Consider the following 21108-nt stretch of genomic DNA (forward strand, 5'->3'; position numbering starts at 1 on the left):
GAGACAGAGAGAGAGTGAGACCAAGAGACACAGAGTGAGACACGAGAGAGAGACAGAGTGAGAGACCGAGAAAGTGAGCGAGAGAGTGAGCGAGAGGTGGGGGTTTACATAAAGCAAAGTTAAAAAAAAAATTACGAAATGATGAACGAAGCAAAGTGCCGACTACACCGAGCATCTTCTTGTTTCCACTGATCGTAAAAAAAAGAGAGTGGAAGGGGGGGGGGATTTGTTCTCTTCTCGTTTTGACATCAGAAGGAGCGCGGTACAGCTCCCGGGGGGACGGGGCTCATCAAAGACTCGCCGAGAACGGGGCCAGTGGCTCAGGTCTCTGGCACATCCATCAAGCGGCAGCAGCAGCAGCATTAGCAGCAGCAGCGGTAGCATTAGCAGCACTGATGCCGCTGCTGCTGACGGGGATAGGTGCAGAGGGGAGGGAGCGCAGGCAAACAGCTCCTCTGTGTGTCCAGACACTCAGAGCACCAACTACAAGTGTAACGGTGGCTTAGAGACCCCCACTGTGTAGACCCCCTCTGTGTGTGACTAAGAGACGCCCTCTTGTGTATAAGAGACCCCCTCTGTGACTAAGAGACCCCCCTCTGTGAGTTAGAGACCCCCCCTCTGTGTGTGTCTAAGGGACGGGAGGGACCAATGGCGTGTTGTGGTATCCATCTCCTCTCTCAGAACGCAACTTCCTTGGCCAATGTTACGATGCCAGTGACATTGGACGTGCGGTTGTTTGTTGTTTAGCTGTCAGAGGAAACAGAGAACCCAGAGGGAACTCACGCAGAGCGGGGGGAGAGAACACACACAACCCCTGCACGCTCCCACACGAACACGACGGACACCCTGCATCGCCTCACCTGGCGGTGGGGGTCTTTCACGTCCACTGCGAGTGACACAGACGTCGCGTGGAGGTCGTGGGAGCATCATCATCATCATAACGCTTGACACACACCGCAGTGATAACCAGGGCGGCCTGTCCGATACGAACCGCGAACCTCCGAAAAGTAATCGCTGGCACGCCGTCATCCCACCCCGAGTGCCGACTGATGGATCAGCGCGAGCAAAGACAAAGATCCCCCGTCTAGCCTGAACCAGGAGGGTACACCGAGGGTGTGGGTGGCCAGCACCACGCTCGGCCGCCTTTGTCTCCCCAGGTGTCGATATGTAGACGTCGCACCGGGAACTCTTTTGAGGTTGAGTCGACCTGGGGGAGGCCCAGGACTGGTGCAGATTATATCATCACCGGTGATGGCCGTGATCTGGTATCGAACTCGGGCTCGTGTGGCTGTTCGCTATCCGCTCACTTCCCTCCACTCGCTGGAACGGCGACAGCAAACAGCGCGCAGAGAGACGCCACCGTCGGGAATCGAAATCAGGTCCCTTCTCGCTGGGACGCACGTGGGCCACCACCAAACACCACCACCAAGCACCACCACTGTACCACCACCCACCACCAATCACCAAACACCACCACCAAACACCACCACCACCAAACACCACCACCACCAAACACCACCACTAAGCACCACCACTGCACCACCACCACCACCAATCACCAAACACCACCACCACCAACACCACTACCTGCACCACCACCACTGCACCACCACCACTCCCCCCCCCCCCCCCCCAACACTCCCCACACCCCCCCCCAACACCCCCCCACACCCCCCCCCCACCCCCCACAACCCCCCCCCACCCCCCCCCCACACCCCCCCCCACCCCCCCCCACACCCCCCCCCCACCCCCCCCACACCCCCCCCACCCCCCCCACACCCCCCCCACACCCCCCACACCCCCCCCACACCCCCCCCACACCCCCCCACACCCCCCCCACACCCCCCCACACCCCCCACACCCCCCCCCCACACCCCCCCACACCCCCACCCCACACCCCCCCCACACCCCCCCCCCACCCCCCCCCCCCACACCCCCCCCACACCCCCCCCCACACCCCCCCCCCACCCCCCCCACACCCCCCCCACACCCCCCCACACCCCCCCCACACCCCCCCCCACACCACCCCCCCCACACCCCCCCCACACCCCCCCCCACACCCCCCCCACACCCCCCCCACACCCCCCCCCACACCCCCCCCACACCCCCCCCCACACCCCCCCCCACACCCCCCCACACCCCCCCCCACACCCCCCCCCAACACCCCCCCCCACACCCCCCCCCACACCCCCCCACACCCCCCCACACCCCCCCCCAACACCCCCCCCCACACCCCCCCCCCCCCCCACCCCCCCCAACCTCCCCCCCCCAACATCCCCCCCCCAACATCCCCCCCCCACACCCCCCCCACACCCCCCCCACCACCCCCCCCCACACACCCCCCCCCAACATCCCCCACACCCCCCAACACCTCCACACCCCCCCCAACACCCCCCACCCCCCCCCCAACACCCCCCACACCCCCCAACACCCCCCCACCCCCCCCCAACACCCCCCACCCCCAACACCCCCCACCCCCCCAACACCCCCACACCCCCCTCGGCCGCTCGCCACGCTCAAGATTTACGCAGTGAGATTGACCCCCACCCACACCCCCACCCCCACCCCCCACCTCCATTGGCTGTGATGTAAAATACCCCCCCCCCATCGCTCACCGTGCCCACGCTGATCTGTTCACTCAAAACACATTTGGTGGGGGGGGTGGAGGGACCTGGGGAGGGGGCCACGTGTTGTGGTGAGTCAGGATGGCTGCTGGGGGGGGCTGGGGGTAGGGAGGGGGTGGAGGCCGTGGGGGGGGGGGTGTGGGGGGGGGTGTGATGTCTGAAAGCGGAGGGCGCTTTTCAGGTGTTTTTGTTCGAAAGGTGAACATGGTCACGTGATCGCGTGCCTGCGCACGTGTGATCATGTGCACGTGCGTGTGTGTGTGATCATGTACACGTGTGTGTGTGTGTGATGATGTGCGCGTGTGTGTGTGTGTGATCATGTACACGTGTGTGTGTGTGTGATGATGTGCGCGTGTGTGTGTGTGTGATCATGTGCACGTGCGTGTGTGTGTGATCATGTACACGTGTGTGTGTGTGTGATGATGTGCGCGTGTGTGTGTGTGTGCGTGTGATCATGTACACGTGTGTGTGTGTGATGATGTGCGCGTGTGTGTGTGTGCGTGTGATCATGTACACGTGTGTGTGTGTGCGTGTGATCATGTACACGTGTGTGTGTGTGATGATGTGCGCGTGTGTGTGTGTGCGTGTGATCATGTACACGTGTGTGTGTGATGATGTGCGCGTGTGTGTGTGTGCGTGTGATCATGTACACGTGTGTGTGTGATGATGTGCGCGTGTGTGTGTGTGCGTGTGATCATGTACACGTGTGTGTGTGATGATGTGCGCGTGTGTGTGTGTGTGCGTGTGATCATGTACACGTGTGTTCATGTACACGTGTGTGTGTGTGTGATGATGTGCGCGTGTGTGTGTGATCATGTACACGTGTGTGTGTGTGATCATGTACACGTGTGTGTGTGATCATGTACACGTGTGTGTGTGTGTGTGATCATGTACACGTGTGTGTGTGTGTGTGTGATCATGTACACGTGTGTGTGTGTGTGTGTGATCATGTACACGTGTGTGTGTGTGCGTGTGATCATGTACACGTGTGTGTGTGTGTGTGTGTGATCATGTACACGTGTGTGTGTGCGTGTGATCATGTACACGTGTGTGTGTGTGTGTGATCATGTACACGTGTGTGTGTGTGCGTGTGATCATGTACACGTGTGTGTGTGCGTGTGATCATGTACACGTGTGTGTGTGTGTGTGATCATGTACACGTGTGTGTGTGTGTGTGTGTGATCATGTACACGTGTGTGTGTGTGTGTGATCATGTACACGTGTGTGTGTGCGTGTGATCATGTACACGTGTGTGTGTGTGTGTGATCATGTACACGTGTGTGTGTGTGATCATGTACACGTGTGTGTGTGTGTGATCATGTACACGTGTGTGTGTGTGTGTGATCATGTACACGTGTGTGTGTGTATTTGAAAGGCGGCTTGGCGCGGTACTGGCCACCCACCCCCTCGTGTGCCGTGCCGGCCTTCGTAGGCGCTGCTGCTGCTCGCTACTCGCTCACCGCACTTGCCCCGACAGCTTGATCAGGCTACACGCGGCGGGGGGAGGGACCTTTGTCTTTGAGACGTCGCTTTTGTACCCCCCCACCCCCCATACCTCTTCGTGCTCGCAGCGTCGCCTGTGTGAGCCGTGCGTGAGGCGCGTGCCCGTGTGTGTGCGTGCCTGTGTGTGTGTCTGTGCGTGCTTGTGTGTGTGTGTCTGTGCGTGCCCGTGTGTGAGCCTGTGTGTGTGTCTGTGCGTGGAGGTGTGAGTGTCGCAGGCTCACACACACAGACACACACACACAGACACACACACACAGACACACACACACACAGACAGACACACGCGCACTTGCACATCTGCTCACGTGTGCGTCTGTCTCTCCGCACTGCCTGCCGTTAAAATCACCGATTGTTCGGTGGGGTGGTGTGAAGTCACGTACATACACACGCACACACACGTACACACGCGCGGGCACGCGCATACGCGCGCGCACGCGCACACGTACATACACACACGCGCACACGTACACACACACACGCGCACACGTACATACACACACACGCGCACACACACACGCACGTCCACCTCTGTGGCCACGCGCGCGTCTGTGTATCGGTTCGCCCCTCGCGCCAGCCGCCAGCCGCGCTCAGCGCTCGCTCGGGGGCACACGACGTGACGACGGTGGTGGTGGTGGTCGTGGGACCTGACGACGGTGGTGGTGGGAGTTGGTGGTGGTGGGACCTGACGCTGGTGGTGGTGGGAGTTGGTGGTGGTGGAACCTGACGACTGTGGTGTTGGTGGTGGTGGGACTTGACGGTGGTGGTGGTGTGAGTTGGTGGTGGTGGTGGTGGGAGTTGACGGTGGTGGTGGTGGTGTGAGTTGGTGGTGGTGGTGGGAGTTGATGGTGGTGGTGGTGTGAGTTGGTGGTGGTGGTGGGACTTGACGTTGGAAGTCGCCGCGACTCTGCGAGGTGACACGCGAGGCGGCGTTGGAGGCGGCGTCTCGTGGGAGCGCTCCGCGAGGCTGCTCCTGCTGCTGCTGCGGCATTGGCTGCGGCTGCGTGAGAGTCGCGTGTCGCCATGTGGACTCGGCGCGCGCTGTGGGCCGCCGTCTGCCTCGTAAGTACCGGGGACTCGCGCGGGGCATCGACATCCCTCTCGAGTCAGGGGGGGGGGGGGGGGGGGGTCCATCCGTGGTTCGCGCTGGCGTGCGCTGTGGACATCGTTTGGAGTTTGTTAATCGCCGTCGACTAAATGCAATAGGCGACGTTTCGGGCAATGGCCCTTCATTGCAACGCCGTCAAATACGTCCTTAAACTCCAACGACTCGCTTGTACTTTGGTGAATGTTGTAACTGTTGGTAGGGGGTGGGGGGGATGAATAGATGGTGCGGTGATGACCATCCCGATCAATGAATAGATGGTGCGGTGATGATCATACCTGTGTGTGTCACTATGTGTGTGTCACTGTGGTCGTGGTTTAGTGGAGAGAGAGTGGAGAGTTTCCCATACCTGGGCAGTGTGCTCATGACCGGCTCCGGCTTAACAGCAGAGGTCTCACTCTGAATCAGTCGAGCGGCATTATCTTTTCATCAGCTGCGTAACGCTGTGTGGAAGCTGCCTGGTCTGACGCTCCGCACGAAGCTTCGGGTCTTCTCGGCCAGTCATTCCCTCCCTTCTCTACGCTTGGGAAACGTGTACCCCCTAATGGAACATCTTCGCCAGTTAGAAACATTTATTCTGGCCTGCCTACGATCCATCCTGGGTTTAACCAGGCTGGATTGTGTGAGGAGCTCACAAATCCTTGAAAGATCTGGGCAAAGTCCCATCGGTGAGCTCCTCCGGCTGGCAAGGCTGCGTTGGCTGGGTCATGTAGCCCGCATGCCTAGCCCCACCGCATGCCTAAACAGCTTTTGTTCGGCCGGATCGAGGGGGCTAAACGGGCGCGGCACGGGCTAGAGAAGAGATGGAGTGATGTGGTACAGGAGAATGTGGAGCTGAGTGGACTTGCCGATGACTGGTACCAGCGGTGTCAAGACCGGCCTCTGTGGAGGAGGCTCGTGAAGGACGCTACTGGGCAGTTGGAGGCAGTCGCCCTCCAACAACAATGGAGGGCGGAGGAGCGACGCTCACAACAACGAGCGAAGCGCCGGGTGGCTAAAGCACAGCAAGTTGGCACAGTAGGGGGCACAGGTGGTGCATCAGCCAGTCATCTCGGTCATCTCAGTCAGTCGACCCGTGGCACCTCGGTCTGCCCTGTGACCTCCTGCCAGCGGGCGTTCGACACTTCCCGTGGCCTCAAGGTGCACATAGCCTGGCACAAGCGTCGTGGTGACGTCACTGCCACTTAGTGGCGAATGGCGGTTGTTGTTGTGTCACTGTGTGTGTCACTGTGTGTGTCACTGGGGAGCGGAAGTGTAGTGGTTAGCGCACTACGAACCTGGCGACCCGGGTTCGATTCCCGCTCACGGCCAACATCAGTGACGATTACTTGAACCGGTCCTAGGCCTCCACTAGGTCGACTCAGCCTCAAATGAGTACTCGGTGTGGTGTGTAAACATCGCAACCGGGGGAGACAAAGGCGGTCGGGCGTGGTGCTGGTCACCCACCCCCTCGTGTACCGTTCCGGCCTTCATAGGTGCTCGCTATCACTTGCCCCTACAGTCTGTTAAGGCTATACGGGGCATCTTTGTCTTTGTGTGGGGAGTGGTGGCTTCCTGCTCACGGCCACCAACCCCAGCGACGATAATCTTGAACCGGTCCACTACCTCCCCTAGGTCCACTGAGCCTCAAATGACCACCTGGTGGGGAGACAAAGGCGGGCGCTACGTGTTGCCGTGTCGGCCTTCACGAGTGCTACCCGCACCCAAGGGCACTTGCCCCGATGGGCCGTGAGAGGCTACAGGGTCTTGTGCCTCAGGCGCGAGCGGCCACGCTGAGATCGTTCTCAATCATCCCGCACAGAAGCGGGGTGCCCTGAGCCTATAGAAGGGGGCCTGGGGGGGGCTTAGCCCCCCCCCTACCCTCCCACCCCCTACGCAGCTCCAGGGCTGGGAGCGCGCCTGGCAGACGATTGATCGGAGGATGACGAGTCGTGGAATACTTCTCGGCGGGCGTGAATGTGGCAACAGGGTGTTGTACAAACACGAGCTACCCACCGCCACCACCACCGCCCTCGCTACCCCCCCCCATCTCCCAGCAGATTCTCTGCCCTGTGTGCTGTTTTATGATCGCCTGCTGCTCACGTGAGCATTGGAAGCATCGCGCCTCCGTCGTCCGTTTAACAGCCGCGCAGAGCCACAGTAGATGGCAATTCCACGTTCCTATGGCGGGCGGGGGTGTGCTATGTCTCTCCGTAGGACGACTGCTGTTGAATTCTCCCACCAAAGCGGTCCGCGTTTTATCGGCCCCCGGTGGGATGATGGGCTTGAGTCAATCGCCCTACAAGCCAGGATGTGAACTCGCGGCCTATCGGCTGCTCTAGCGCTGATCCACTTGGTCTGATATGATGTTGATGATGATGACGCCGTCATATTGATTTGGTAAATGTTCAACCCCAGGGAGAGAGAGAGTCGATCAGTGGTGTTGTGACCTTCACTGCAGCCTTGCAGCCCTCTGGTTCTCAATCGTAAACAAATGTAGAACGTTAATGAACACAAAGGGTTTGATGAAACAAAGTAAATTGTTACTTAGCGTGCCCATGCTTAATGATTTACCTTCCAAATAAATCTGGCACGGGTGTCGCATCCCTCCTCCCCCAGGGGGTGGCGTGCACGCCAGGTTAAGAAGAAGAATAATAGTCACTGGCCTAGAGAGTCACAGAGTGAGGGACCTGCACCACGTGACCCCCCCCTCCATCCCCCGTGAAGAGTCACTGTATTAGAGAGTCACAGAGTGAGGGAACTGCATCAAAAGCAAAGTTTGTGGGGAATCATCGACGTTGTCTGTACTTTCGAGGCATAAGCAATTGTGATAACAACACTTACTACGCAGGGACAATGTGATTCTGTCACACAGTGATGTGAGCAAAGTGTGGTTCTGCACGCTGCACGTACTTGGGATTTTTTTCGCACCGCACGTGCGCAACCCGTGCCAGTGGGAGCGGCACTCGCCGGGGAGATGTGGCGACAACCCCGAGCTCGTGGCGTGCGCTCAGCCGGTGGCGGCTGCTGATGGCGGGGGAGAGAGAGAGGGGGGGCCTTGAATCCAGCAGTGGATTGATCACGGCTGGTGATGGTGATTGCGGTGGTGGTGATGATGGCGATGATGGTGGTGATGATGGTGATGATGGTGATGATGACGGTAGTGATGATGATGATGATGGTAGTGATGGTGATGATGATGGTAGTGATGGTGATGATGATGGTAGTGATGGTGATGATGATGGTAGTGATGGTGATGATGATGGCAGTGATGATGTTAGTGATGGTGATGATGATGGTAGTGATGGTGGTGATGATGTTAGTGATGGTGATGATGATGATGATGTTAGTGATGGTGGTGATGATGGTAGTGATGGTAGTGATGGTGATGATGATGGTAGTGATGATGGTAGTGATGGTGATGATGATGTTAGTGATGGTGATGATAATGGCTAGTGATGGTGATGATGATGGTGATGATGATGTTAGTGATGGTGGTGATGGTGGTGATGATGATGGTAGTGATGATGGTAGTGATGGTGATGATGATGTTAGTGATGGTGATGTTAGTGATGGTGATGTTAGTGATGGTGATGATGATGGTAGTGATGGTGATGATGATGTTAGTGATGGTGATGGTGATATTAGTGATGGTGATGATGGTGATGATGATGTTAGTGATGATGGTAGTGATGGTGATGATGTTAGTGATGGTGGTGATGATGTTAGTGATGGTGGTGATGATGGTAGTGATGATGGTGATGATGATGATGTTAGTGATGATGATGATAGTGATGGTGGTGATGGTGATGATGATGTTAGTGATGGCGGTAGTGATGATGATGATGGTGGTGATGGTGATGATGGTAGTGATGATGGTGATGATGTTAGTGATGATGGTGATGATGATGATGTTGGTGATGTTGGTGATGGTGGTGATGTGTGCCGCACCGCAGGGCTCCCTGCAGCAGCTGGTGTTTGTCGAGGGGGACGTGAGTGCGGCTGCCAGGCAGTGCCTACGCAGCGACGGGTGCGGGGCGAGGGGTCGCGAGAGGGGGCCGGCCACACCAACACAGGTCCGGCCACACCGACGCACAAGGAAACACACGGGGAGCACACAGCACACACACGGGGAACATGCAGCATACACACGGACATGCACGGAACACACACACACACACCGGGAACACACAGCACACACACGGAACACACACACGGGGAACGCACAACACACACACACAGACACACACGGAACACAGCACACACACGGGGAACACAGCACACACACGGGGAACACACAGCACACACACGGAACACACACACACACACACGGGGAACATACAGCATACACACAAACATGCACGGAACACACACACGGGGAACACACAGCACACACGGGGAACACACAACACACACACAGACACACACGGAACACACACACACACGGGGAACACAGCACACACACGGAACACACACACACACACTGAACACACAACACACACACGGAACACACACAATTAACACGCAGCACACACACACGGAACATACACACACAAGTGGAGCACACATCACACACACGGGGAACATACATCACACACACACAGAACACACACACAATTAACACGCAGCACACACACATGGAACACACACACACACGGAACACGCACACACAGACAAGGAACACACAACCCCCCCCCCCCTGCCACCCGGTGGTGCCCTGGGGAGCGAGCTGCACGAGCTGCAGGCGCGGCACGTGCGAGCGAGTTTGAGCTGCTGTCACGGGGAGCGCTCCCCCCGTGATCGATCTGGGTTCTGGCTCCGCGGCGCTGCCACAGACCCCCATCAGCACCGCCCCCACGTGCCCAGGTGGGGGGGGGGGGCTTGGGGGGGGGGGCATCAGCACCGCTCCCACGTGCCCAGGTGGGGGGGGGCTTGGGAGGGGGGGCATCAGCACCACTCCCACGTGCCCAGGTGGGGGGGGGCTTGGGGGGGGGGGCATCAGCACCACTCCCACGTGCCCAGGTGGGGGGGGGGCTTGGGGGGGGGGGCATCAGCACCACTCCCACGTGCCCAGGTGGGGGGGGGGGCTTGGGGGGGGGGCATCAGCACCACTCCCACGTGCCCAGGTGGGGGGGGGGCTTGGGGGAGGGCATCAGCACCGCCCCCACGTGCCCAGGTGGGGGGGGGCTTGGGGGGGGGGCATCAGCACCACTCCCACGTGCCCAGGTGGGGGGGGGGCTTGGGGGGGGGCATCAGCACCACTCCCACGTGCCCAGGTGGGGGGGGGCTTGGGGGGGGGGGCATCAGCACCACTCCCACGTGCCCAGGTGGGGGGGGGGGGGCTTGGGGGGGGCATCAGCACCACTCCCACGTGCTCAGGTGGGGGGGGGGGCTTGGGGGGGGGGCATCAGCACCACTCCCACGTGCCCAGGTGGGGGGGGGCTGGGGGGGGGGGCATCAGCACCACTCCCACGTGCCCAGGTGGGGGGGGGCTTGGGGGGGGCATCAGCACCACTCCCACGTGCCCAGGTGGGGGGGGGCTTGGGGGGGGGGGGCATCAGCACCACTCCCACGTGCCCAGGTGGGGGGGGGCTTGGGGGGGGGGGGCATCAGCACCGCCCCCACGTGCCCAGGTGGGGGGGGGCTTGGGGGGGGGCATCAGCACCACTCCCACGTGCCCAGGTGGGGGGGGGGGCTTGGGGGGGGGGGGGCTTGGGGGGGGGCATCAGCACCACTCCCACGTGCCCAGGTGGGGGGGGGCTTGGGGGGGGGCATCAGCACCGCCCCCACGTGCCCAGGTGGGGGGGGGCTGGGGGGGGGGCATCAGCACCACTCCCACGTGCCCAGGTGGGGGGGGGGCTTGGGGGGGGGGCTTGGGGGGGGGCATCAGCACCACTCCGACGTGCCCAGGTGGGGGGGGGCTTGGGGGGGGGGGGCATCAGCACCGCCCCCACGTGCCCAGGTGGGGGGGGGGGGCTGGGGGGGGGCATCAGCACCACTCCCACGTGCCCAGGTGGGGGAGGGCTGGGGGGGGGCAGGGCTCGCTCGGTCAGGCTGCAGGAGTCGTACGGCAGGAGACGGAGTGGGCACGGCCACGGCCACAGCCACAGCAAGACGCGTCTCCCTCGCCACGTTCACGTCGTCTCGTGCAGACACAAACACCGCAGTCACTTCATGGGGTCTCTGTGTGTGAGTCTGTGGGTCTCTGTGTGTGAGTCTGTGGGTCTCTGTGTGTGAGTCTGTGGGTCTCTGTGTGTGAGTCTGTGGGTCTCTGTGTGTGAGTCTGTGGGTCTCTGTGTGTGAGTCTGTGGGTCTCTGTGTGTGAGTCTGTGGGTCTCTGTGTGTGAGTCTGTGGGTCTCTGTGTGTGAGTCTGTGGGTCTCTGTGTGTGAGTCTGTGGGTCTCTGTGTGTGAGTCTGTGGGTCTCTGTGTGTGAGTCTGTGGGTCTCTGTGTGTGAGTCTGTGGGTCTCGTGTGTGAGTCTGTGGGTCTCGTGTGTGAGTCTGTGGGTCTCTGTGTGTGAGTCTGTGGGTCTCTGTGTGTGAGTCTGTGGGTCTCTGTGTGTGAGTCTGTGGGTCTCTGTGTGTGAGTCTGTGGGTCTCTGTGTGTGAGTCTGTGGGTCTCTGTGTGTGAGTCTGTGGGTCTCTGTGTGTGAGTCTGTGGGTCTCTGTGTGTGAGTCTGTGGGTCTCTGTGTGTGAGTCTGTGGGTCTCTGTGTGTGAGTCTGTGGGTCTCTGTGTGAGTCTGTGGGTCTCTGTGTTTGAGTCTGTGGGTCTCTGTGTTTGAGTCTGTGGGTCTCTGTGTTTGAGTCTGTGGGTCTCTGTGTTTGAGTCTGTGGGTCTCTGTGTTTGAGTCTGTGGGTCTCTGTGTGAGTCTGTGGGTCTCTGTGTGAGTCTGGGTCTCTGTGTGTGTCTGTGGGTCTCTGTGTGTGAGTCTGTGGGTCTCTGTGTTTGAGTCTGTGGGTCTCTGTGTTTGAGTCTGTGGGTCTCTGTGTGAGTCTGCGGGTCTCTGTGTGTGAGTCTGCGTGTCTCTGTGTGAGTCTGCGGGTCTCTGTGTGAGTCTGCGGGTCTCTGTGTGAGTCTGCGGGTCTCTGTGTGTGAGTCTGCGGGTCTCTGTGTGTGAGTCTGCGGGTCTCTGTGTGTGAGTCTGTGGGTCTCTGTGTGAGTCTGGATCTCTGTGTGTGTTTGTGGGTCTCTGTGTGGGTCTCTGTGTGAGTCTGTGGGTCTCTGTGTGAGTCTGGGTCTCTGTGTGTGTCTGTGGGTCTCTGTGTGTGAGTCTGTGGGTCTCTGTGTGAGTTTGTGGGTCTCTGTGTGTGAGTCTGTGGGTCTCTGTGTGAGTCTGTGGGTCTCTGTGTGTGAGTCTGTGGGTCTCTGTGTGAGTCTGGATCTCTGTGTGTGTCTGTGGGTCTCTGTGTGAGTCTGTGGGTCTCTGTGTGAGTCTGTGGGTCTCTGTGTGTGAGTCTGTGGGTCTCTGTGTGTGAGTCTGTGGGTCTCTGTGTGTGAGTCTGTGGGTCTCTGTGTGTGAGTCTGTGGGTCTCTGTGTGAGTCTGTAGGTCTCTGTGTGAGTCTGTAGGTCTCTGTGTGAGTCTGTGGGTGTCTGTGTGAAACTCGAGGCATAGTTTATGATCATTGTTATAGTCGCCACATCGCAATGCCGATGGGAGCCAGCCCCAGCGGAGGGGAGCCTCAGAGGGAGCCGGCCACACACAGAGGGGAGCCTCCGAGGGGAGCCTCCGAGGGGAGCCTCAGAGGGGAGCCTCAGAAGGGAGCCTCAGAGGGGAGCCTCAGAGGGGAGCCTCAGAGGGCTGCCCAGTGGGGAGCCAGTAACACACAGAGGGCTGCCCAGGGGGGGATTTGTCACTGAGGCGCAGGAAATTCTCTGAACGTGAGCCAGGGACGAACACACGGACGATGGAGGGAAGTTTGATTCTTGGGGTAGCACCCTCCCCCACCTCGGTCACGATCAGCCCACCCCCCCCCCCCCAACACTATTTGTGGTGAAAGCCCTCCACCACCTTGACCCACATCGCCAAACGAATGTCGTGGCCACGCGTAGAAGCGACGGCGCCGATCGTCACCCGTGATGCTGCTCCCGGTGATTCTGATGACGACGCTGCTGCCCATGGCGATAACGACGCTGCCACCACCTCCGGTGACGATGCCACTGATCCTGCTCATTGCGCTGATGATGATTCTGGCGATGGCAGCAGACCCACCCCCCCCCCCCCACTGCCTCCCCCCACAGCCCCCCCCCAGCCTTCCCACTCCCCGTGTGGTGGCACAAAGGGGCCCTTAACGCTCCACAGTGGAGAATTCTCAGGGAGCTGCAGGAAAAGTTCTGAACGGTTGCCAAACCCCCCCCCCCCCCCACCGAGAAGGCGAGAGACGCGGACTTTGCGGAGCGCGCTCGGCTGTGCGAACTGTGGGAACGCACAGCTGTGGTGCGGTCACGAGGGTGCGCGCGTGTCTGTCTGTCTGTCTGTAACCAGGTCGCTCCGGCAAAAAAACAACCCCCGTACCTCCTCGGTGGTGCCGGCAACGGTAACGCCATGGTGGATGTGAGTGAGCAGTGCCATGGATGGGAAGGCCGATTCCAATCGGCTGCTCTCCCCCCGCCCCCGCCCCTCTTCTCCCCTTCCCCATGGCGCTTGTAGCCACCGCAGCGGCCCACGTGGTCTCTGGACGGGGTGCGAGGGGCCAGTCACCCACTCCACCTTCAATTTCATTTCCACAAAACTGCGGACAAAAAATGTCGAATTAAGCTTGTGCAGGAGATACTATGAGGTCAGGACAGGCGCCTATGACGTCTCCTGGCCAAACTCCATTTGGCAGAGCCGTGAGATTGAACCCGCACCCTCGGGGCTCCTCCAGAAAGGGCGAAAAGCCACTGCGAGTGGCCACGTGGAATGTTTGAACGCTCACTGCGGAGGAGAGGCTGCCACTCGGTACCGCCTGGATCTGCGATATTCAGGAGGTGCAGTGGACTGGCTCTGGCTCCAATCACCTTGAGGGGTTGACAGTCCTCTACTCGGGGCAGGATACTGCCAAACGACAGGGAGTGGCTCGTCTTCTGAACAAAAGAATGGAAGTGGCCTGGGAGCGTGGCGGTGAGGTGTGGTAAGCTGTAAGCCCCGGGCTACTTTGGGCTCACCTCCCCATCAACAGGAGGCGTGGAATGGTGGTGGTGCTTACGCCCCCACCAAAGATGAACATGAGTGGAGGGATGCAGGCAAGGCCGATGAGTCAGATGCCTTCTATGACCTCCTGTCATAGGTACTAGCTAAAGTAGCCCCTCGGGACAGTCATCTTGTTGGGTGACTTCAATGCCCGAGTTGGTCATGAGGCTAGCACCTGGCCAGGAGTGATTGGAAGGCATGGGCCACATCAGCTCAATAACAACGGCAGGAGGCTGCTAGACTTCTGTGCAGCCCATGGGCTTGTAACTACCAACATGCTGTTTCGGCATCGGCGCATCCACACAACATCATTGGATGCACGCCGGGTCCAAGCAAGAACATCTGCTGGACTTTATAGTGACGGAACAGCGGCTGCATGCCCATGTCCTTGACACCAGGACCTACTGTGGAACTGATCTGCCCACTCACTATCAGCTTGTCATCTGTAAGATGCATCAGCCATTCTTCCACTCTGGTGGTGGGTGTCCATCCGGACCCCATTCAAACCCACAGTGGCCTGGTCTCAGCTCGCTGATGAAGGTTGCAAATGAGAATTGTATCATCGTTTGCAGCTGAACCCGGCGACCCGAGTTCGATTCCTGCTCAGGGTCAGCGACGATTCTATGAACCGGTTCTGGGCCTCCCCTAAGTCGACTCAGCCTCAACATCGCCACTGCGGAGACAAAGGCGGCCGGGCGTGGTGCTGGCCACCCACCCCCTCGTATGCCATGCCGGCCGTCACAGGTGCTGCTCGCTAACAGCACTTGCCCAAACAGTCTGTGAAGTCTATACGGGGGATCTTTATCTTTGTGTATTCACTGCGGGGAGTGGTGGCACTGCGGTTCTCACACCACGCTACGAGCCCAGCCCCCCTCTCCCCCTGGATTCGATCTCGGCCAAGGCGATGACATCATTGGCGAGTGATATTTGAAACAGTTCCAGGCCTATCTGGAACTGTTTGTGTGACTGTCAGTATTGGGGGTCTAACCGTGACCCACCGTGGTGCTGACCACTATATCCCATCGCGTGCCGTGCCGGCCTTAATAGGTGCTCGCTAACAGCACTTTCCCCAAACATTATGTACGCTTACACGGGGCATCTTTACCCTGTGTGTCTGTGAGCATTCGTGTGTGAGTGTGTGATTCAGTACGCAGAACAGGGGTAGGACCTACAAACTCTGCACACTCACAAAGATCCCCCGTATAGCCTTAACTAAACGGTTGGGGCAAGTGCTTTTAGTGAGTAGCAGCAGCGCCTATGAAGGCCCGAACGGTACACGAGGGATCAGGGGTGACACTCTTAGGGCGCCACGGTGGCTAGGAGATGTTAACTGCCTCGCCTGGTCCACAGGAAGTCATTGGTTCGATCCTGGCCCTGATGCCCGTTGTATATTTGGAGTTTGCGTGTTTCGCTCTCTCCCCGTGGTCGCGTGGAGTTTTCTCCGGGTCCTCCGGGTGTTTCCCTTCGCATTTAGAATCAGCGTCACCACGCGGTTCGAGTACGTGTCTCCTATAGCTGCTATCATCTGCGATGGCCACGTCGCTTCTGAGAAAGAGCCACTTCGCTCAGTAGAGCCTTACACCTGGTACAATAAACAATCATAGTTGAGTTTATTTCGTACAGAAGGAACAGATAAAGTCCACAGTTGCTCTACCACCTTTTCCTGGCGATCCAGGGTGATGGCACCTCAACAAACGACGAGTGGATTGGCAATGGCTGGCGGTGATGACGACGACGATAATGATGATGATTTGGTGTTGTCTCAACGCAGACCTTCAATGGGCGATTTCAGGCCGGAAACGGAACTTTGCTCAACGAGTTGGACTCGGGCCCGGGCAGGCCTCCCGTCGTCAAGGAAACAGTTGCTGGGGCGAGACCTCCCGGTGCAGGGAGCGCTGGACCGCTCCTCCGCAAGGGAGCGGTTGGCACGGCAACCGGCACCTCCTCCCAGGGCCCGCACGGAGTGGGGGGCGGCAAGAAGGGGGGCGGCCGGGTGGACGCCGCGTCGAAGGTGAGGACGGACAAGGTGAGACGACCATCATCCGTCGGGGATGACGGTGATGACGACGCTGATAGTGGTGGTGGTGGTGATGCTGATAATGATGATGGTTACAATAATGCTGATAGTGTAAACGATGATGCGTAAGATAAGGATGATGATGATGCTAATGATAATGGTGATGCTAATAATGATTTTTTTCCATGCAAATGATTCTGATGGTGATACTGATGGTGATACTGATGGTGATACTGATGGTGATACTGAAGATGATACTGATGCTTATGCAATGATGCTAATGATGATTCTGATTATGCTAATGATGATTCTGATGATGATCACGATGATGCTGATGCAATTGATGGTGATGCTAATAACGATGATGCTGTTACTGATGATGATGATGATGATGCAAATTAGTATGCTTATGTAAATGATAATAATGACGATGCTAATTATGATACTGATGATTATCCTAATGATGATACTGCTGATGCAAATGATGATAATGCGAATAACCATGCTGATAATGCTGATGGAGATGCTCATGACTATGCTAATAACGATGCTGATGATGATGCTGCCTTGGGTCCACGTATGAGCTGTTCACGTCGTGAAAAGTGATTCGACTGGCGCCCGATAAAACATCGCGCTCGGTGGCAGGGCGAGTGAGAGAGTGCTGCCCCCTATTGTGTGTGGACCAGAGTGCCACTTGAAGAAGTATGCATCTCAGAACGAGCTCTATGATATCCGCTTCCTTGGGCCCGTTCTGTGTGGGGAGTCGAACCCAGGCCCCTGTTCTCGCCGTGAGGCAGGGCGCTACCACCACCTCGCCGCCCACTCACGTCGCCATCCGCCTCCTGTTCCCTGCGGCAGCAGCAGCAGCGGCCACCTTCCCTCCCATCGCGCCCGCTCAAGCCGGGACGCAAAGACCTCGCACGTCCAGCCGGGAAGCCATCATCACCATCCTTACCATCGTCGCCATCGTCACCATCGTCACCATCCTCACCATCTTCACCATCTACACCATCGTCACCATCCTTACCATCGTCGCCATCGTCGCCATCCTCGCCATCCTCGCCATCCTCGCCATCCTCGCCATCCTCGCCATCCTCGCCATCCTCGCCATCCTCGCCATCCTCGCCATCGTCACCATCGTCACCATTGTCACCATCGTCTACATCGTCCTCGTCGTCGTCACCCTCACCTCCAGCGGTGCCGCCGGTGCGGACGGTGCACGCGCCGTCCACACCGCCAGGCCCCGCGGCTTTTGGGCCACCGGCGCGAGCCGGCGGGACGCACCGCACGGCCCCCCACGGCGCGGCCCCCCACGGCGCGGCCCCCCACGGCGCGGCCCCCCACGGCGCGGGACGAGCGAACGCCACGGCTGCCCCGACCGGAGGGACACCGCCGCCAAGCGGTAAGGGGGTGGCCACCTGTCGTGGAACAACCTGGGGGTCATCCTCCTGCTGCGAGGGGGATGAGGCAACCACATTCACACGGCTCCCACCTCCTCCTCCGGTGTTGAGATCTTCCTCCTCCTCTTATTCACCTCCTCCTTCTTCTTCCACTTCCTCTCCCGCCTGCTGAGACGCCCCCCGGTGCTCTGTACCGCAGAGGTGGCAACGCGACCCACCGGCACGACCACGATGACCGGGACGGCCGTCACCACCGAGTCGAGCGAGCGGCTGACGACCGGCGGTGGTGGTGGCGGCGGTGGCGGCGGTGGTGGCGGCGGTGGCGGCGGTGTTGGTGGCAGTGGCGGTGGTGGCGCAGCTGCGGTGGCGGTGACGCCGGTGCCACGCCGCGCCGGGCCTCAGGGAGGGACCGATCCGACGGTGACCACCAGGGTGGACACAGGTGGGGGCTTGTGTGAGCTTTGAGTGAGAGTGATTGTTAGAGCGTTTGAGTGAGAGTGAGTGTGTGAGTGTTTGATTGTGAGTGAGAGTGTTTGTGAGAGTGAGTGTGTGGGTGTGTGAGTCAAAGTGTTTGTGAGTGTTGGTGAATGTGTGTGGGTGTGAGTGTTTGTGAGTGTGTGAGTGGGTGTGTATTAGTGAGAGAGTGAGTGAGTATGAGTGAGTGTCGAGTTGGCTGGGTCATGTAGCCCGCATGCCCAGCCACCACATGCCCAAACAGCTTTTGTTCGGCCGGATCGAGGGGGCTAAACGGGCGCGGCACGGGCTAGAGAAGAGATGGAGTGATGTGGTACAGGAAGACGTGGAGCTGAGTGGACTTGCCGATGACTGGTACCAGCGGTGTCAAGATCGGGTGTCAAGATCGGCCTCTGTGGAGGAGGCTCGTGAAGGATGCTACTGGGCAGTTGGAGGCAGTCGCCCTCCAACAACAACGGAGGGCGGAGGAGCAACGCTCACAACATCGAGCGGCGCGCCGGGTGGCTAATGCACAGCAAGTTGGCACAGTAGGGGGGCACAGGTGGTGCATCTCGGTCATCTCAGTCAGTCGACCTGTGGCACCTGCTGGGTCTGCCCCGTGACCTCCTGCCAATGGGCGTTCGACACTTCACTTGGCCTCAACGTGCACATAGCCTGGCACAAGCGCCGTGGTGACGTCACCGCCACTTAGTGGTAAATGACGGTTCTTGTTGTTGTGTTTGTGTGGGGATCAGTAGTGCAATGATTAGCGCGCGGCCAAGAACAGTGACGATTATCTGAATCGGTCCTGGGCCTACCTTAGGTCGACTCAGCCTCAAATGAGTACCTGGTGCAGTGTGTAAACATCGTCACTGGGGAGACAAAGGCGGTCGGGCGTGGTGCTCACCACCCACTCCCTCGTGTGTCATGCCGGCCATAGGCGCTACTCGCTAAGAGCACTTGCCCAACAGTCTGTGAAGGCTACACGGGGGATCTTTGTCTTTGTAGGGGGCCAGGTCACGAAGGAGGAGGCGGAGGAGAGGAACCCCCACCTGCACTTTGTCCGAATTGAGTGGGGAAAGGAGATCTTCCTCATCCCTGGACTCCCCGGTCCCCGCGGGGACCCGGTACTGATCCCCCCCCCCCCATCCTCCCACCCTCCCTCATCCCCTCGCACCCCCTTGAACATCCCGGCTGGTCCCCGCTGATCTTCTCTCGTAGACTCACACGGAGACCATTAGACCAACATAGACTCACAGACTCATAGACTCATACAGAGACCCATAGACTCACACAGAGACCCATAGACTCACACAGAGACCATTAGACCAACATAGACTCATAGATTCACACACAGACCCATAGACTCACACAGAGACCCATAGACTCACACAGAGACCCATAGACTCACACAGAGACCCATAGACTCACACAGAGACCCATAGACTCACACAATGTGCCACACGTTCACGTCTCATCTCAACCGTTCCATTGCCCTGCTGCAGCCTTGCCAAGGTGTTCGTAACATCGGTCCACAAATAGCAACCGATGTAATCCTGTGTCTCTGTGTTCCGTCGCCCCCACCACCCACCTCCACCACCAGGGCTTTAAGGGACCCTCAGGATTTCCTGGAATAAAAGGTGAAAAGGTGAGTGAGAGGACTCCGTCATCGCCGTGATGGTTGTCACTGTCATCGTCATCGCTGTCCCCGTCATCACCATCGTGATTGTCGACTCGAGTCTTAAACGAGCATCCTGGGGCAGTGTGGGGAGACAAAGGTGGCCGTGCGTGTTGCTGACCACCCACCCACTCGTGTGACATGCCAGCGTTCATTGGTGCTTGTGCTAACAGTAATTGCTGCTGATCAGGCTAGTGGGGGGGGGGGGGGGTGTCCTTGTCTGTGTGTGTGTGGCCTCAAATGAGTACCTGGTGCAGTGTGTAGTAAACATTTTGCCACTGGGGAGACAAAGGCGGCCGGGCGTGGTGTTGGCCACCCACTCCACTCCTGTACCTTCATAGGCGCTGCTGCTCACTAACAGCACTTGCCCCAACAGTCTGTTACAGGGGGGGGGATCTTTGTCTTTGTGTGTCTTAGGGGGACACTGGGTCCTTAGGCCGGGATGGTGTTGGGGGGGACCCTGGCCCTCCTGGGCCCCCCGGCCTTCCGTCCATCATCGTTGTCCACCGGGAGCCGGGTGACGACTGGAGTTCCATCAAGGTCAGAACTCCTTCACGTCGTCATCACCATCATCATTTTCACCATCATCGTCGTCGTCGTCGTTATCACCACCATCATGTTTGGTGAAAGACTCAACACAGAAGATCCCCTGGCGTGGTTTGATTTCCCACAACGCTGATCGTGGTCCGCCCCATACACCGCACCATCCACTGCACAAACCGTGGCAGCACTAGATGCCGATAGCTGATGATGCACAGATGGGAAATTAAAAACTCTCCAGTAGTGGTGTGGCGACTGTGGTCATCCACAACAGAGGGCATAGTTCAACGCGTAACGACGCAATGCCCCGATACACGAATACCAAAGAGACATCGCAGCGACGAGGACGATGACGATCGTGATACAACGACTCCGCTGGCTCCTGCTGGCTTGGCCACCTGCATGTGAATTTGTAGTTGTTGCTCTGCATCGACATCAGCCATATGGAAGAAGATTGGTGCCATCCTTGTCAAGAGTCATTCTCGTCACCATCATCATTGCCGGAATTTTTTGTGATCCGCGTCATCATTGTGATCATTATGCCTATCGTCGTCCTCACCACCACCATAGTTCTGTTATTCTGTCGCTGCTCCAAGAGGGATTTTGGTCGTTGTCGTGAAGTGCCTACCGCTACTGCGCA

General features: G+C 58.8%; 1 protein-coding gene across 1 annotated transcript in view; it reads left to right on the top strand.

Moving 5' to 3' along the window:
* Positions 1–21108, top strand: part of LOC144951220 (uncharacterized) — an 84107-nt gene that overhangs the window by 56388 nt on the left and 6611 nt on the right. Inside the window, exons 5-11 of the mRNA XM_078881369.1 lie at positions 9165–9284; positions 16152–16406; positions 17256–17799; positions 17997–18239; positions 19259–19377; positions 19854–19898; positions 20346–20468. Coding sequence (XP_078737495.1) covers positions 9165–9284; positions 16152–16406; positions 17256–17799; positions 17997–18239; positions 19259–19377; positions 19854–19898; positions 20346–20468 — 1449 coding nt within the window. The remainder of the gene's footprint in view (positions 1–9164; positions 9285–16151; positions 16407–17255; positions 17800–17996; positions 18240–19258; positions 19378–19853; positions 19899–20345; positions 20469–21108) is intronic.

Source organism: Lampetra fluviatilis, chromosome 61 (assembly GCF_964198595.1).
Source record: "Lampetra fluviatilis chromosome 61, kcLamFluv1.1, whole genome shotgun sequence".
Taxonomy (NCBI): domain Eukaryota; kingdom Metazoa; phylum Chordata; class Hyperoartia; order Petromyzontiformes; family Petromyzontidae; genus Lampetra; species Lampetra fluviatilis.